The sequence below is a fragment of the Podarcis raffonei genome, chromosome 5 (assembly GCF_027172205.1).
Source record: "Podarcis raffonei isolate rPodRaf1 chromosome 5, rPodRaf1.pri, whole genome shotgun sequence".
NCBI lineage: Eukaryota > Metazoa > Chordata > Lepidosauria > Squamata > Lacertidae > Podarcis > Podarcis raffonei.
Genome location: NC_070606.1, coordinates 101,768,057 through 101,786,401, shown reverse-complemented (window position 1 = coordinate 101,786,401; position 18,345 = coordinate 101,768,057). Strand labels below are relative to the sequence as shown.

The 18,345-nt window shown below is 53.1% G+C and overlaps 1 protein-coding gene across 2 annotated transcripts in view; it reads left to right on the top strand.

Moving 5' to 3' along the window:
- The first annotated feature begins 589 nt into the window (after positions 1-589).
- Positions 590-18,345, top strand: part of ATP13A3 (ATPase 13A3) — a 54,361-nt gene continuing 36,605 nt past the window's right edge. For both annotated transcript variants that reach the window (XM_053390887.1, XM_053390886.1), the window contains exons 1-7: positions 590-760; positions 11,843-11,927; positions 14,511-14,684; positions 15,672-15,857; positions 16,320-16,390; positions 16,524-16,604; positions 17,281-17,350. In XM_053390887.1, coding sequence (XP_053246862.1) covers positions 11,880-11,927; positions 14,511-14,684; positions 15,672-15,857; positions 16,320-16,390; positions 16,524-16,604; positions 17,281-17,350 — 630 coding nt within the window. In that variant the 5' untranslated portion in view covers positions 590-760; positions 11,843-11,879. The remainder of the gene's footprint in view (positions 761-11,842; positions 11,928-14,510; positions 14,685-15,671; positions 15,858-16,319; positions 16,391-16,523; positions 16,605-17,280; positions 17,351-18,345) is intronic.

Here is an 18,345-nt window from a genome sequence, read left to right as displayed (position 1 = left end):
AGTCTTCTCTTCTCCTGAGGTGGCCAAAGTCTTGGAGCCTCAGCTTCAGGATCTGTCCTTCCAGTGAGCACTCAGGGCTGATTTCCTTCAGAATGGAGAGGTTTGATCTTCTTGCAGTCCATGGGACTCTCAAGAGTCTCCTCCAGCACCAGAATTCAAAAGCATCAATTCTTCGGCGATCAGCCTTCTTTATGGTCCAGCTCTCACTTCCATACATCACTACTGGACATATATATATATTTTACCTATATATATATATATATATATATATACATGTATATATATATATATATATATATATATATATATATATATATATATATATATATGTAAAATACCCCCGTCAGTCCAGCCCAGTCGCCGCCGACTCCCTTGCGCGGTCCGACTGGCTGCCCCCCGGGCTCCTTCCGGCTCCGCCATTCCGGGGCGGGGCGGGCGTGGGCGTTGCCGGGCAACAGCGAGGGGGCCGCGCGCCTCGCTCCTCCCCGCCGCCGGCCGGCGAGCGGAAGTGGGCGGGGCCGGGCGACGTCGCATCCGGCGCGGCGGGGCTGAGGCGCTTCCGGCGGCCGGGGGCGCAGGCGGAGAGCTGAGGCGAGCCCCCCCCCGCCGGTCCCTCCCTCCGTCGCCGAAGGGGAGCCAGGAGAGGCGGAGGCGGAGGAGGCCCGGCAGGGAGGCGGCGGCGGCGGCGCCTGCGCAGAGAGGACCCGGCCGGCGGCGGGCGTCGCGTGGGAAGCGGCTGACACGTGGAGGCCGCAGGTGGGTGTCGCGGGGCGGGGAGGGCCGGGCGGGGGTCCTGGCCGGGGCTTCCCTCCCGGGGCGCCTGTCTCGCGCGTGGCCCCGCTCGGGGACCTGAGTTCGGACGCCGCCGCTTCCTTCCCTCGACCTTCGCCTCCTCGACCGCTGCCTTTCGAAGGAGGAGGAGGCGGCGGGGAAGGGGCCGCGGCCTCGGGGGGAAGCGGCTTGGACAGGCGCCCCTCGGGCTCTCCGCCTCGGCTCCCCGCTTGGCTCTCGGCCGCGTTTCCCGTTGCCCCACGTGCCCGAGCAGGCGAGGAAATCTAGCCCGAGGCCAGACCGGAAGATGGCTGCGTGTTCCAAATACCTGGCCTCATCTCCTGTACTCACATTCTTAGTCGATTGCGCAGGTGGCAGGAAAATGAATTAATAGATAGACAGACAGATAGATAGATGGAGAACCCGGGAGGGGCACCGTCGGAGAGTTTCTCCTGCACAGAGGATTTTTGAGGGGATGTTTGCCGAGACCTTTTGTGGGGTTTGGCGAGTTCGCCCTGCCCTAGTGTGTTTGCCCCCTGGGCACGGAAGGATATACAACATTGCACAACTTAGCTGGCACAGATCTCCTGCTTTCTCTAGATCTTGCCGTGTTGGGAACTCAGAGATCTTCGTATGCAGAGTGTGCACAATGAAATTGCAGTTAAACTGCATGATGGTAAGATGTGGGAGCACCAGTGGCTAAAAATACCTGGGTAGAGAGCCCAGAGTTGTCGCTGCTGGTCCCCATGAAGGGCCTGCATGGAGGGGGGAATTGTGGTGGCCCTTCAGACATGGCCAGAGGGCAGCTCCCATCATCCTTAGCCATTGACCACCCAGGCTGGGAGTTGGGAATCCAGCCACACCTCTGAGTGACATCTTTCTCTCCCCCCTTGGCTTCAGGGGGAAGGGCAGTAGCTCAGTGGCAGAGCTCCTCCCTGCTCAAGGTGTGAAGGGCGCCAGGCTCCCCGGTATAGCGTGAGGAGACCCCCAGCTGAAAGTCCAGGCATCCCAGAGGTAGCCGGACCAATATAGAAAGAAGGCTGTTTCCTTCTCTCCTTGTGTTTAGATGGGCAGCTGAGGAACCTAGCAGGTCTCCCCAAAGAGGGTCTTCCACAACCCGGGTGCCACCAGAGGTTGGCACCGCTAATGAAGAGGGCACTTCCAGAACCAAGGTGGGCATCAAATACTCTGTTTCATCCAGGAACACTTGTGCCTGGGCTGCCACAACAGGCTTGATCACCTTGACCTAAAGCGGCCTGTTTGGCACCAGAAAACCGGAATTCACAGAGGTCCATTTGGAGCAATTCTGTTTCCCCCCACTGCAGGAGGGGGTCTTACTAGGATCCTTCCTGTGGTTTCAGGAAGTGGCCCTTCCCTTAGGGAGGTGCTGTCTGCTCCCACCACCCACAAGAGCCAAGGGTACCCATGGCCAGCCTCTCGCCCCAAAGGATTCTGTAGCCAGGCTGCGCAAGAACCTTGACCAGGATCTGTGGTCTTGGTCAACGCGTGTTTGAGCTGCTTTATTTGCAGAGTGTTTGCAGTGGGTCGCAGAGGGGAAGGGCCCCCGCCTTGCACACGAAAGGTCCAGTGTTCAGGCCCCAGTGGCAGCATCCCCAGGCAGGGCTGGGAAAAGACTCCCTGGCTGAAATCCTGGAGAGCTGCTACCAGTCAGTGTAGGCAGTACTGAGCTAGATTGTCAGTGCATCTGCCTGTGCTGATTTGCAAGAGATTTCAGAAGTATGGTGTGTTTATTTTGCTCTTTATGACACCGTGAGCTGCCTCTGGCAGGCCCTGTCCAAAAAGGTGGCAGCATAAATGATTTTGTACATATATAAAACGTTTCAGTCAATGGAGGTGCAGTTTGGATAGACTACCAAGATTCCTCGCAGCTTTGCATGTACGCCTTGGGTGGTTGTCTCAGCGCCAGAATAATCAGCACCAGCCCTCCAAGCAGCCGCTGTGGAAAAAGCTGCTCAGAGAGGCTTTGGAATCTCTTCCTTAACCCTTTCAGAGGCTGGGGGAGAGAGGCTTCAGGATCTTGGGGATTGTGTTCCTGAGCACACGGCTGGCCTAGGTGGGTTCGTGAGTCCCCCACAAGAGAAGCGTCCCTCCCTTGGCTCCCACCCTCCCACCAGCCTTCTTTGCGCATGCACGATGGCGCAGGGCTTTCCTTTTCGCTTGCTTTCTGCCAAAATGCACTTGCAGCAATTAGAGGTGCTTGTTAGGGGCGGCCGCTGGGATCCTGTCCAACGGGCTCTACTGGGAGCTTGCAGATCCTTGCCAAACTCCCTGGAGATTTTCCTCATTATGGGAGTTAAATTTACAAGGAATGGCAAAATGCAGAGGGAGTGATGACATACTGGGAGCAGGGACATTCCATTAGGCTCTGTGAGAACTTCCCCCTGTTGCTAAAAGACCTGCTAGTTCTCAGGGTGGGGGTCAAGTTATTAAATAACTTCTGAAGCCGATCAAAGTTTACTGGATTTCGGTGACTCACAAGTGCTAAGTGCTGCTTGGCCTTGAGTTGAACCTGCCTAGGAATAACCAGGGGTAAAGTGCGGGCTGAGGGACGCGGGTGGCGCTGTGGTCTAAACCACAGAGCCTAGGACTTGCCGATCAGAAGGTTGGCGGTTCGAATCCCCTCGACGGGGTGAGCTCCCATTGCTCAGTCCCTGCTACTGCCCACCTTGCAGTTCGAAAGCATGTCAAAGTGCAAGTAGATAAATAGGTACCGCTCCAGCGGGAAGGTAAACGGCATTTCCGTGCGCTGCTCTGGTTCACCAGAAGCGACTTAGTCATGCTGGCCACGTGACCCGGAGGCTGTCTGCGGACAAATGCCGGCTCCCTCGGCCTATAGAGCGAGATGAGTGCTGCAACCCCAGAGTTGTCCGCGACTGGACCTAACGGTCAGGGGGTACCTTTACCTTTAAAGTGCGGGCTGAGTGCAAAAGTTTGGGTTGCCTTCCTGCAGAGCATTCACAGTGCTGGACCACAAGCAGCTTTCTTTTTAAAAAGGACCAGACAGATTCATGGAAGAGGAGGGATGTCTGGCCTAGTGTACGCCGTGCGTATGATGCCTGCCAGACATCGTTGTGGGTGAAGAGGATGTGGCAACACACCTGCATAAGAGCTTCCGAGCGCATCTGCTTGCTGGAGTTGGATCTGGGGCAGGATGGGCCTCCTGGGTCCGTCCAGCAAGGCGGCTGTTGCACAGGTCAGCAAGGCAAGCGCTGGTGTGCCTGTTGGTCACATGTGGCTAGCAGATGGTGCAGAGGACATTTCTGTGGCTCCCTGGAGTGTAAGTAGAAAGGGGCATTATGCTGTAGTTATAATTTGCGTGGGAAAACATGGTGAGGACACCCTGTTAGGTTTTGGGGGCCTGCTGGGGCTGTCGAGTCAACCCTTCAGCGGTAAGCAAAGAGGGTCTCCTTCGCACATGAGCAATTCCATCCTTGGGTGTGTCATTGTGCAGAAAAAGGTCCAGTCAAAAATCTCTGTGGTTTTTTTCTTGGTGTGCCCGTCAGAAGTGAGTTAGAAGTGAGCCCTGCCAAGTCCAACGAGGACTTGCTCCCAAGTGTCTGCTGGACTGCAGCCGTAACGCGTGACCAAGAATCACAGATCTAGGCACCAGCAGTTCCTGGGATTGTCACAATCTTTGCTTTCAAATCCAGCTCGGTCAACCACCAAATGCGGCATGCTTTTCGCAACAGAACATATATTTATGTAAAGAATCCACTTTTTACGAATGTAAATACCATTTTGGTTTGGTGCTTGCTAGATACAATGGTCTTCCTTAAGCCTAAACTCTGAAACAAAAGCCCGCATTATACCAGAAAGCCCAAGATGGGAAGTGATAAAATGGGCATTGAGAGGAGGGCTTTGTTGAACCGATCTGGTATGCTTGCAAGATTTCCAGGTATTCACTGAGCAGTGATGTCATGCTTATTGTACCAGGTTTGTTAGTGGAGTAAAGTGTGAAGCTTTGTTTGCTGTTCAGCAACTGTCTAGCAGCAGAAGTAGTTTCTTGGGAGGAGGGTGGGGGGCTTGTCTGTACCAAGGCCAGGCAGAGAGTCGGGGAGTATAAAGTTGGACGGGGGTGGGATGGGGGCTGGAAGCCCAGGCTGGGAGCGGCAGCAGCAGCACCTCCAATTTGGCTAGCTAGACTCCAGCTGGAGGAGCCCCAGGCGCTGGGAGGTCACTTGCCCCAGGCATGAGCTCCTTTGCACCTTCTGTCCACAGGAGCCTCTTCAAAGGGCACTGGAATTAATCTTTGTTCGCAGGTACAAATAGTAACTTTTCAGAGACGTGCTTGGGTGGAAATTCAGTAGTCTCTTTGTATATACTGTACAGGAACAATATTTGACATTTCAGGCAAAGCAGAAATCCCGAATAGCAGCACCTGGAGGCACCAGTTGGGTGATCTGCTTAAACTGGAAAGGTCCACCACCCTTTCCCCTCGTTCCTGCACTCTCAGCATCACGAGGCCTCCTGACGACCTGGGCAGGTGCCTGCTCAGATGGCCATGCGTCTTCCCAGGGGGTTTGTCCCCGTGCCTTCCAGCACTCTGGGTGGAGGTGGAGCTGTTGGTTCCTCCTGGAGCGTTCTTTTTGGAGAAGAACCACAGGAAGAATAATATCAGTTATTACACAGCGAGATGGACAAAGCCTTTTGGGCCAACAGCTAGCATAGCAGAACGAGGGAGGAGGAGGAGAGAGGCACCAGCCGGGTAGAGGGGGGTGGCATCCTGCAGCAAGCCCCATGGGGTGTTTCAGAAAGGCCATCTCCCTTGGTGGCACCACGTCACTTCTGTGAGCGGAGCATTGCTGCGTTGGAGCATGACTTGCACACGGATGAAACTTGTAGTGGTGTTCAGGGAGCTTGGAGCCAAACTAGCTGTTGAAAAGCAGAACCGAAGATCCAGGCCATATTTCAACTCATCCCCAAACGGTTCTAGTTGTTGGCTGGCTGACTGCAGTAGCAGAAAAAGTGCTTATGGAGTTAATCCGGGCTGGACTCTTGATGCTCTTTCCTCCTCTTGACCAGGCGATGGAGTTGACCACCTGAAAGGGATCTGACCAGGGAGCCAGTGGCTGCTCAAGGAGGATAAGGAGATTGTGGAAAGCTGCGTCTGTCTTCACAGCAGAAGATAAAGGGCAGCTCCCAGTTGTGAACTTGCTTTTGCAGGAAGGGAGTCTGAGGAACTGGAGAAGGTGGTGGTTCAGGCTAGTGGTGAGCTGGGGAGGACAGGTGTAAAAATTGGGTTTGTGTGTGGGGGAGAAGTGTGCTTCTTGTGTTATAATAACCCACTTGGTGTGTCATTCAGTGAAGCTGAATGTGGGGAGATTCAAAAGAACGGGACTCATTCATGCACAGGACCTGCAAGATCACTTAGATCACCTGGGGAGAGTCTGCTTGCAGTACTGCACCCCACGAAAGGTCACAGAGTGATGACTCCAAAACAGGCATTTTGTGCTATTGCCCATTTTCCTTCCTCTTCCCCTTCAAGTGCCTTGTAGAGACAGCTGTTTCCCCCCAGGCCCTGTTTTAATCTGTAGGAATTCCCTGAATTCCTGTTTCTGTGTGCTTTTGCACAACCTCTTTACTGGTTTTGTCTTTTTTTGTTTTATTGGTGATGTTTCCTACTTTTACGCTGTATACTTCTTAGAGATACTAAGCCATTTAGAAATGTTTTAAGTAAATAAATACAGGACGTAGCTGAACTACCAAGAAGTGTGATGATGTACACTAACTTGAAAGCGGCTTTCGCAGAAGTTTAGACAAGTTCATGAAGGAGGAGGAGGAGGCTATCCATGACTGCCAGTTATGACGACTCCACCTGACCCCCTGCGCCAGAGCCGCTTTTCTGGGGAGTGTGAACAGGATGGAGCTGTTGTTCGGATGTGTGTCCTTGCTGTGGCCTTGGCTTCTGGCTGGTTGTGGTGGGAGATGCAGCGCTGGACCAGTTGGGCCTCCTTGCGTCTGGCCCCCTCGCCAGACTCTTCTTTCTTAATGTGCTTGTATCACGTCCCTGTTTATGTGACTCCCCGTAACAGTGAGGTCTAGAAAGATTGCAAATTCTAGAGATATTGCAAATGGAGACCCTGGAATCCTCGTGGCTCTCTTCTTTCTCCTGAAAGTCACGAGTCCAGGCCCTCGGTTCAAGTTCCTTGCCACCGTTGACTCTTGGCCTCTTCCAGGAGGGTTGGTTCTCCAGCACTGACCGTGCAGGGCTTCATATTTATTCCACAGAGCAAATGATAACGGACAGTCGGGCTGACTTCATCTGCGAAGTGCTGGCGCCCGTTTCACCATTTTTGTGTCTTGCATTGTGTGTTTACTCCGGTTCCGAGCACAAAGCTGCCCATTGTGTGAGCGAGGAAGGGTTTGGTCGGCTGCATAATATCCTCAATGCTTTTGGCGATGGAGATAACATCGGGGCGAATGTGCCTTGTGCCGGGGCCGGGGGCTTGGCCCCTCACGGGCCGTTAGGGCACTTTGAATAGAGGGGGCTGCGCCGTCCGTCTGGGGGCCGCAGACACGTCCTCCACCCCAGCCCCAGACCGCCTTGCAATTGTTGTGGGGGATGTTTTCCTTTTTCCAAACAACCCTCCGGGGCGAGGGGTGCCAAAAGCGCTCTTGATAAAGCAGCCAAAGCTGCCCTCTGGATGCTTTCTTATTTAAGGGTTGAGACAAAATAGTTCATTGGCGGGGCTTCCCTTGTAGATAGGGGCTGGCTGTTAAGAAGGGCTTCACGCAAGCCCCACTGATAAAAGCAGCTGCAGCTCCAGTGAGGCCAGTCCTGTCTCCTCTGGCTGCTGGTCCAGCGAGGTGCCGCCTGCCTGCCTCTGGCCCATCTTCTCCCTGGCAGGTGCTGTCCGGATGCTGCCCAAGAGAGGGAGGGCCCTGCTGGAGGCAAGAGAGGCAGACAGGTGTGTGTTGTGTCTTCTAGACCTGGAAGCAGCGGGAAGCGTACCAGCAAACTCGGGGGCTGCCGGGAAGGGGGTGGCCATGTGCTCTTGCTTCACCCTGAAGGTCTCGTGAGGTTTCTCCCACCTTGTTGTGCAAAGGGCCTGGCTGTTGGCCAACAGCGGCTCCTGGGTTTCTGAGGTCCAAGAGGTGGTGGGATTGTCTTCGGTTTTGGGAGTGGACTGTTTTCTTCCAGAGCTCAAGCTTACAGGGAAACTTCGTTTTCATTTCTCCCCTTCAGCCTTTCAAGTTCACAATTTCAAAAGTTGGTGCACAATTTAAGAATACTCAGCAGTGAAGCCCTGTTGCTTATGAGGCAAGTGTAACGTTATTTCAGGAGGGGATTGAAGTATTATTAATTTCCAAGTATTTTCTCTCCTTTCTCTACCAGATGGTGATGATGATGATGATTTTTAACTTCCTCGTTGCTTTCTGACTTGTCTTCTGCTGGGAGCTTGTGGTTCTCTTACCTTTGAGTGGATCTGGGGAAATGGCATTCTGCGTTACGGGACAAAGCAGGGCTGGCAACAAGACCCTGCCTCATGGAATTCCCCTCTTCCCTGTGCCAGCCAGTGAACTGCGCCCTCCTTCATTCCATTCCCATCTGACAGTCAGCCAGAAATCTGTGGTTCATCCTTCTTGGGCCGCTTTGGGGGCATTCTTAAAAATACCTTTTGTCCTTCTGCAAACCTTGGGGTTCTCCTCCACCCGCTGGCGCCTCTTGCCATTCTAGATTCATAAGGCTCAATTGCCACTTATGCCGGAGGAGGACATTGTTGGCCTCGTGTGGCCTGAGGTGGGAGCCTCTGTCTGTTCTTAAGCACTTTGTCTTTCCTTTTCCGGTTCTCCCCTTTTAAGGGGTCAGGGGAACTCATATTCTTCATTCCCTGTTCCGTTAATGCTCTTGTCAGCCTTTGCAAACAGCTGTGCTGGCTGGGGCTGATGGAACTGCAGCCCATGCACCTCTGGCTGGGGGCACCAGGCGGGTGAAGGCTGCTTGGGGAATTCTCCGTCCTCCATGCAGTGAAGCTGCTGCTCTCTGGCTGGCTTTATGGGTGACCTCCGCAGGGTGCAGAGTGAGGCCAGGAGTGCTGCTGCTGCTGCTGCTACCTGTCATTTGTGTGGTTGCAGCGCCAGTGGCTGTTGCTCTCCTGGAGCGGCTGGCATCCGTGAGAGATGCGGGCTCCTCTTGGGCTCACGATGCCCCTTTGCTCCAACAGTCTTTCCTCCTCTTTCTCCTAGCCAGTGTTAGAAATGAGCCAGATGCCAGGCACGTCTACTGACTGGCGCGGGTCCACTTGCTGCGCCCAGGTGGAGGTCTCTGGATGCCTGGTTGGCAACTGGGGAAGGCCAAAAGTCACTGAGAAATTTCCCTCAAAGCTTTGGAATGGTTGTCTTCTGGACCGTTTGGCTTGATGTTTTCATGTGCTGTAAACCGCTTTGAGATTTCTTCTTTAAAATAGAAAGTGCTATTGAAATGAAATGAATAATAATAATAACTCCATCATTCCACTGTGGTGACAGCAACCTGGGTTTAAGGTCATTTGGGGATTAGGTTATATATCTGAGTTTCTAGCCCTGCTGCTTGGTCCCGTGGCCTCACCTCGGCTGTGCTGGAAAAGGAGCAGCCGAGCTGTGGCCGTGTGCAGAATAGTTGGTGGGTGTGAACCCTTGGCAGCCGGGAGGGAGGGCGTCTGGTTGGGAGTTTGTGCCCCTCTGGAGGCCCTGCTCTCATTCTCTTGAAGAACTTCTGAGGGTGGGGATGTTCAAAGAGCTGTGGGCAACTTGGGAACGGAAGCGGAGATGTTCTCCTGCCAGCTCTGTGAGTCCTGCAGATGTTCTCAGTGAGGTTTGCCCAGGAAGGCATCGCTGGGCGCGCAAACATACCCAGGGATGGAATGGGTTGATTCTGGTGCCCTTCTTTGAGCTGGCTGCAAACTTTGATGTCGCTCTTGATTCTTGAGGCATCTGAAGCCTTTGATTTGCAGAGTGAAGAAGAGAGGGACATTTGCCTTGGCTGGGCGTTTGAGCCCAAAGGGCGGCAACTCACGCATCCTGTGCAAAAAACCCTTTCATAAATTTAGGGCAGTCAGCAAGATTTATAGAGCTATTTCATCTGGTGGGGAGAGAGGACCGTGTGACCCTTTGATTCCAGTGCAAATGCCTGGTGACAAGATGACTTCACTCTCAAAAGGCAAGACCCACGTTGACTATAGAGCGTAGTACACCCTCCCTTTTATAACATCACCTGCAAAGAAACTCTGCACTGTTTTGAAGCTAACAGTTAAACTCTGGAGGCTTCCTTCAAGGGGGCGGCACCTTGGTCACTTGAAAACACTCAGCCATAGGTAAGTAAGCACAGGAAGTCAGCTATTTCCCATGGAGGCATTTTTTGCCCTTTGGATCAGCTTGTGGACGCTGTGCCAGGTTTCATTCTGAAAACTCTTGTCTTTCGCAGGAGAGGAAGTTGTAGCCTAAAATGAAGGTATGGGTGCCCTTAGGCCTGTTCAGCATTTTGTACATATTCTGAGCTTGGTTTTGTGGTGTAGCAGAAAGTGGTCATCCCAGGGATTTCTGTGCACCGATGGTGGCTGGTCTGATATATTCGTAAGATAGAAAGAAATTCAGCATGCGTTGTGGAAAAACTGTATGAAAGCAACTCTCTCTGTCTCCCCCCCCCCCACCCCGCTTGCAGCTCCAAGTATATGTGGAGCCAAGCTGAACTCTTGAGATGTTTCCAGAGGGAGGAGTGAGAACAGGGATTTGGCTGAGTGTCTCTCAGGGCAGTCTCAAGTTCTTCATAACTTTATTATTTATAAAGCACCTGAGATTAGGAGGCCCTATACAAGAAATTAAAATACAGCAGCCCCTGCCTGCAGGTTCCTCATTCTCCTCTGCCTGGGAACAGCTTTCTGCTCTTCTGGAAGCGTTGTGCTGCTTAGCGTTAGCCGGTTTGTGATGGGGGTGCATAGTTAAACTCTGGAATTCACTCCCCCAGGACCACCATCTCAGGGGGCTGGAAAAGAGTTTTGGCAAATGCATGGAGGATAAGGCTGGCTGAGGCTTCCAGGCCCGGTGGCTGTGCTCTGGCTCCCTAGTCAGGGCAGAGGACTCTTGTGCTCACTCCTGCTTGCAGGTTTCACGCACGGTTAGAGCAGGATGTGGGCCTAAGTGGGCCACGGGCTTGATCCAACCCCAGAGCTCTTCGGATGCTCTTGCGAAGATCGCTCATGCAGTGGGGATGCAGAGCTATGCAACGTTTATGGACAGATGTGAAAATAATTCAAGAGGTTATAGGAAATGTTTGCCACAGGTGGAAAGATTAACTGAGGTGTTGATGGGGAATTTGCTAGGCGAGCTGGAATCCACGGTGACAAGAAACAGGAAAAGTCCTGTGAAACCCTCAGCTGAAGAACTCAGGCATTAAAATGTGGAGAGTCTGGGTTCTGCTTCATTAGCAGGGTGGTTAAGGCATGTGTGGGTCAAGAAGGAACATGCTGGCCACTCTTGTGTAACAGCTCTGGGTGGGTGGAGAGGAGGAGAGTTTGAGCTGCTTTGCCTCGTTGGAAACAGCGCTGGCTAATATTTCACCTCTTGGTGTATCTATCTATATATCTATAGACAGATAAAGATATATAGATATAGAAATATTTGAAGAAATGCTCATAAGGAAAGCATTACAAGAACACACAGAATTCAAGGTTTGCTTAGGAGTTTCACTCTCAAATTCTGCTGCATCTGTTCTGTTGGGATCTAGCTATAAACCTCCGTTTCTCCTGCCATGGTTTTCCTTCTGGTTGGGGCTGCAGTTGGCAGCTGACACTTAAGCAGACTTGTGCACAGAGCTTTCCGCAGTGTGTCACACAAGCGCTCCTCCAGGGTCTGGAAAGGAGTTAGTTTAACCTCTGGTTTGCTTGTAAAACTGAATTGCTGTGTCGTGAAATGATTCATGTCTGCAAAGTTAGGGAAGCTGTGCTTGTGCTTGGTGTGCGCCCTTTGGTCTGGGGGGGGGGGCGTCCTTGGAGAAAGTGTTGGCAGTGGCTGCAGGCTCCCCAAATCTTGGCGATATGTTTCCTAAAGGCTTCTTTCTCCCTTTCTTTCTCAGCGCAGGTCCACTGGTGTCTGATCCCGTCACGCTGAACATGGAGAATGAGGAAAAGCTGGTCAACAAAGGCGAGGAAGATGAGATGGTAATTGGCTTTATGGTTTAGTTGCTTCCTTTTCAAACAGGGAGCGGAGCCTTTCCTTGCTCTCTGGAGTCCTCCTTGTGAGGCTTCTCTGTCTGCAAGCCCAGGACCTCTGAGGACAGAAGGGCTTTTTTTCCTTGACTGAGAAGATGCCAGGAGCCCCCTGCACAGAAGACTGGCTGCCAAGCTGTGGTGTAGTGGTTAAGAGCAGTGGACTCGTAATCTGGTGACCCGGGTTCGCTTCCCCGCTCCTCCACATGCAGCTGCCGGGTGACCTTGGGCCAGTCACACTTCTCTGAAGTCTCTCAGCCTCACTCACCTCATAGAGTGTATGTTGTGGGGAGGAAGGGAAAGGAGATTGTGAGCCACTTTGAGACTCCTCAAGGGGAGTGAAAGGCTGGGTATCAAGTCCAAACTCTTCTCCTTCTCCTTCTTCTCCTGGTTCCCTCGAGGGTCTGGGGCATGGCGCCCGCAGGGTCCCACCCCCTGCCCCTCCCTCCACGGAAAGAAGCCTCTTTTCACCATAGACAACTTTAGCTTGCTTTTGGCGTGTGTGATTTTGGGGTCGGCTGGGGTTATTGGCTGGTGGGGGGAGAAGGTTGTAGCATGTGCGTGTTTGTTCCCATAGCAGTTTCCCTGGTTTGCAAATGTGCCCACAGATCCCACAGGGTTGTTGACCCCTGGTGTGGGGTCTTCGCAGCAGCTTTGCCCACACAGAAGTACTCCCCCTGCCTCTTTCCTCTCCTGACTTTGGTGTTGGGATCTGAAGGATCTGGCCAAGCAGGGAGGGAGGCGATGACAAGGCCAGGGAGGGAACCCAGTCAGATGGGCAGCGTATAAGTAACATGGTGGTGTTGCTGTGAGCAGGTGAGAAATGATGTCTTTAGTGTGGCTGACCAGGAAAGGGATGGCAATGTCAATCCCGGCTGCGGCAGCTGCAGGAAAGGCAGATTCCATCTCCTGGATCTTTAGGGAAAGGGGCCGGAAATCAGGCTGCCAATGTCATAATGTCGTTGTGCGCATCTGTGGTGTGGCCCCCCTTGGAGTGCCATTCATTGCGCCTCAAAAAGGAAACTGTAGAGCAGGAGGAGCTTTTGAGCAGGGCAGCTGAGAGGGGCTGGAGCAGCCGCTCTAGGAGGAAGCTTATGGCACGTTGGGCTTTGGGGTGTTGAAAGAAGGAAGGGGGGCCTGGCACAAGTTTATAAAATGAAGCCTGGTATGGAGAAAGTGGGCAGGGGGATTCCCAGGACGCCTTCTGGTCGGTATTGAGGGTTTGCTTTGTCAGGACTGCCCCACCTTTCCCACCCCCTCTGTTGCTGTCGGAGCTCACAGAGCCTCCCTGCAGCTGCTCCGGACAGAGTTCTGGCCCCGATTTCTTTCCATCTTCCTGTGGGCTCCCGCTGCTTCCGTTTCCTCTGCCGTGTGACAGTGGAAAGAAGCATCTGGCCGCCCTCCAAGTACCTGCCTGCTTGCCTCCCTTCCCTGCCACTCCCCCCCCCACAGCTCTTCCAGACAGTAAAATTCTGCCCAAGTTGAAGAGAGGAGGGTCAGATTCATTTTCGTCGTCATCTAGCGTGTTTCATTTCAGCTGGGCCTGATCCAGAAGTTTCAAGTGGGCTCCTCTTCTGAGGCTCAAGGTAGCCAGGCCAAGGCAGCCCCCTCTGTTCTGCCGTCCATCTTGGCCTCTTGCTGTGTGGAGGGGCCTGGAAGCTGCTCAGGGCCTCCTCGCTGGCTTCCAGTGTCCTTGGATTTTCTGGCGGTGGAGAGCAAACCAGAGATGTGGAATTTAAATACAGAATTGCAGAGTTGGAAGGGAACCCCAAGGGTAATCTAATCCAGCCCCCTGGCAGTTACGCCCTGTGCCTTTACTGCATGTATCTCATGCACAGAAGTGTTTCACTGGCCTGGTGTCACAGCCCTTGGCAGAAAGCTCACTGTCTTCTGACACTCTGTCCATCTGTGGGTTTCTGGGGTTGAGCGCACCAGCTGGAGCTTGCGAGTGAGTAGGTGGGCGCTTAGAAACACAGCTGGTGGAGAAATCTTGAGGGCCTTTCCCCCCGGGGAATCAGCATCACTCGAGCACAAAAGCAAACTCCCTTCTTTTGCCAGAAGAGATTTTTCCAAAATGTTCTCAGTTGCCCCCCAATAACTCTGCTTTGGAACTCAGACGTAGGCTGGAGAGGACTCACTAGGGACATGTTCCTGGTCACATTTCCCCCCCGGCTGTTTTTCTGCCCTCCTCTCACCCTGGGTGTTTTCCCCGCTGTCACTTGGTCAGCAGCCGGACAGGGTGACGTGTGGCTTCTTTGTCCTGCTCTCCAGTGGCCAGCAAGAGTCTGATAGGACCTGCAGCTCTTGCAGCAGACGGTGTCCGTGTGTTTCGCAGTTGCCCTTTCTCCTTGGCACAGATAGGTGGCTGCCCCTGGGCTCCTGCCGTGAAGCGAGCGACCTCCAGGAACCTCCCTGGTCCTGCCACAGGGAGGGAAAGCCAAGCAGACCAGAGTGGAGGCATCCTGAGGCTCTTTCTGCCCACGCTGCCAGCTGTGCCATTGCCTTGGTCTCATTTGTTCCCCTTCTTCCCTGCAGAAGATCTATGGCTACACGTTTTGCCGGTGGAAGATGGTCCTGGTGGCTGTGGGGGTGCTGTGCACGGGCGGCTTCCTCCTCCTCCTCCTCTACTGGATGCCTCAGTGGCGGGTGAAGGCGACGTGCAGGAGGACTTCCCTCCGAGGCAGCAAAGTGGTTCTGCTGCGGACAACAGTGAGTGCCGCCCTCTTTGGGAGGGGGGGTCCCCAGGGGGATGTGGAGGACCAGGCTGGCCGTGGCCTCTGGACAGGACAGGCTTCTCCCACAAAGCTTTCTTTGCATGGCAGGAGGAGCGTCTGATCCAGAGGCTCATCTCCCTGGTTTCTGCCTCCCCGCCTGGCTTAAAAACTGGCAGGAACTATTTAATTCTTGTGGAAGCTTCCGAGGGGTCAAACGGGCTTGCTCTTCAAAAGGACCCTGGGCTTTGGACTTCACATGTGATCTGTGCAGAGATCTCCTCAGCTTAGGGACTGGCCACCACCCAGAAATGACCAGTTGCATGTCTGTCCAACTTCGTACAGTTCTGCAGTCTGGCCAAGCGGTGCCTTCGCGGGCCGTATTCACAGCCTGGAGCTGGTTTTAGAGAAGCGCCGGGTGTTGTAGAAACACAGAGTGGCCTGGCCCCTCCTTGCAGGCTCAAGAGGAGAGGGGAAAGGGGCAGACTTTGCTGGGGGAGATGGGAAGAAAGCAGAAAGTAAATTCTATGCAGAAGCCTGCCAGAGGTGCTAAAAGGCACCTCATTATTAAATCTCATAAAATCACAGAAATGTAGAGGGGACAGCAAAGGTTGCACATGCGCAGAATGTCCCTTTGCCTTCTGCATGTGTTTGGGTCCCTACAAGGTGTGGAGGAAGCTGGAAGCAAGAGTCCCTGCGTCTGTATCATAGGGTCTTGGTGAACTCTTAGCGCCTGAGGACAGTCATCTCCTGAAAGTGCCCCCCCTTTGCTTAGCCCAGTGGTGTCATCCTGCCCCCCCTTGAGAGGTGTAGTCTGCCCCCCACTTCTGGGCTGGGGCTCCCTTTACACACCTGCCTAGAGTCATGTATAGTTAAGCACCTGCTTCGCAGATATCAAATTGCCAGCGATGTTTGTCAGATCATCCGAAGGCGCAGAAGCTCACTGTTTTGTTCTGAAAGCGCTCTCTCTCTCTCTCTCTTAAAGGATGAATTCCAGACATGGTTTTGTGCAAAGGTTCGCATTGTGCTTTCTTTGGGGCCCAATCTGTTGCAGACTCCAAAATATGCATTGGAGAAGATGACAAATGGCTGCAGTGGTCATTTGGACATCAACCTGGCTGAAGAGGGCGAAAATGATTTGAACAGACGATCCCAGGCTCACCTACAGGAGGTAGGAAAGTTGTGGGATCGACCTCTGCATGGCAGCCTCCAATGGGCAGCCTTTATCCATGTGCCTTTGCCTCCGCCTAGTGGTTCCTTGGGAATGGCTGCTATGCACAAAGGCAGCTTGGGGGGAGGTGGTGGGGCTCTGGTGCGGGAGCAGACCCTGAAGAGGCCTCATCCTTCCCCTCCTCTCAGCGGCTCTGAGTGGAATGCCAGCATGCTGCAAGGGGGAGCAATGAGCCCCAGGCAGGTTTGTGGCCGCAGGCGTGTGAGGACCTCTGATTTGAGAGCCAATGCAGTGGGCATAATTAGATTATTAAGCAACAAAAGTGGCAGTCTGGGGCAGCTGGGACTGCAGACATGTTTTTCATTTGACTTCCAAAATGGTCAGCATCTCAGTTTGCTTTTATGAACAGTCACTGTCAAGTCACAGACGCTGACGGCCTCCTTGTATTTATGCGTCTTCCAGATCCGTTATTTCACCCACCACAGCGTGAAGTATTTCTGGAATGACGCCATGCAGAACTTCAGCTCCATAAAGTAAGAGCCGCCGGCTGTTTTTCATGCCTCTTTGCCGAAAGGACTTTGGCTGGTGATACCTGTGTGTGTGTGTGTGTGTGTGTGTGTGTGCATGCGCGCTCATGCTCCGTTTGATATTCTCCCTTTCCTTTAGGGGTCTGGATGACTCCACTTCCTGTTCGTCAATCCATAATGAACACAGCGCAGGGCTGACCAAGGGGATGCGAGATTACAGGTACACTCAAACAGAAAAGTTGGGGGGGGGGGAGGTGTACAGGAGCCTCTCAGGCAGCTATTTCTTGAAAATTGAGCAGTTACTCTCAGTAGTGGTTTTGTGTATGGCAGTGCACTGTGTAGTGGTTAAGGGCGGTAGTCTCGTAATCTGGTGAACCGGGTTTGCGTCTCCGCTCCTCCACCTGCAGCTGCCGGGTGACCTTGGGCCAGTCACACTTTTCTGAAGCCTCTCAGCCCCACTCACATCACAGAGTGTTTGTTGTGGGGGGGGGGGAGGGAAAGGAGAATGTTAGCCGCTTTGAGACTCCTTAGGGTAAGTGATAAAGTGGGATATCAAATCCAAACTCTTCTTCTTCTTCTTTGAAGTGCAAAAGGGGTGTGTGTGTGGAATGTTTGCAATTCAATCTCTTCCCCCGCCCCGATGCAAGGCCTGCCTTGCCTTGAGCCCCTGGGTCTGGGGGCCTCCCTGCCTGCCCTTCAGCTGGGGCTGGGGGAGCCATTCTGGGTCGCTGGGTTTTGCAAAACACCAAGCTGCCTTCTCACCATTCTCCCCCCAGCTGCTGCCGCCGCTGCCCCCTTCTTAGTAATTTATAGATTGCTGTTCATGTTAGCAAGCAAAACACTTCTGTTTTTTAGAAATATTATTTTTATTTATTTGGCTTCTGTTTTTCATACAGAAAATTATTCTACGGAGTAAATGAAATTGCCGTGAAAGTGCCTTCCGTTTTTAAACTTTTGATTAAGGAGGTAAGAATTACATGTGTCTTTGTTTGCGAGAGAGAAGGAGAAGGGGGCTCCCACCTGCTGCTCTGTGGGATCTGGCCTGGGGATTAACTGTGCATGAAAGGGTTAAAGGCTATGGAGGGGAAACCTGCCTGGATTTCCCCTCTGGTTCTGGAGACTTGCAAGTGCAGCTCTAGGTTTCACCAGATAGGTTGGAGCAATTGTGGCAGTTTGTCTGCCTTGGGGGGGGGGTGGTCTGTCTGTTTCTGTGCTTTACGTGGGCCCTTTCCTTCTCAACTGGCAAGTGTCACGTCCGTTCTCCATGAGCCGCAAGCCTCTTAAGGAAAGCCAAGCAGACGGCAAGGCTGTTCTCTTGCCCAGGCCTGACATTATGCCAGGGCATTCAAGTGGCAGATGGTTGTGTGCTGCAGTCGCCAGGCCTTGATGCCACGGAAGACCCAGGGCAGGTGGTGGGGATGGGCAGTGTTGGAGTGGCACCATTTGACCGAGGTGGAAACTCTCTTGGGGGCCTCGGAGAGATAGGAACCAGCAGGTGAAATAGAAATAGAAATATCTTTATTGTCATTGCCCCCTCTCAGGGACAACAAAATTACTTGACTGCTCCATAAAAACACTAATTAAAACAATACAGTATAATACAGCAAGGAAGATTAGATGACTTTCAAAGTCCAGGCTTCCCATTCAGGGCCGAGATCGCTCTGGAGAAGAAGCTGTTCTTAAGACGGCTCGTTCTTGTCTTCATCGTCCTGTATCTCCGTCCCGACGGCAGGAGCTCAAAGAGACAGTGACCAGGATGCGATGGATCTTTTACTATGTCCAGTGCCTTCCTATGGCACCTTGTGGCATAAATCTGCTCTAAGGTGGAGAGTGGGCAGCCAACAATGCTCTCTGCTGCCTTAACAACTCTGCACAACCCCATCCTGTCCTGGGTAGTACAGCTTCCGTACCACACACATAAGCCATAAGTGAGCACGCTCTCAATGGCACAGTGATAGAAG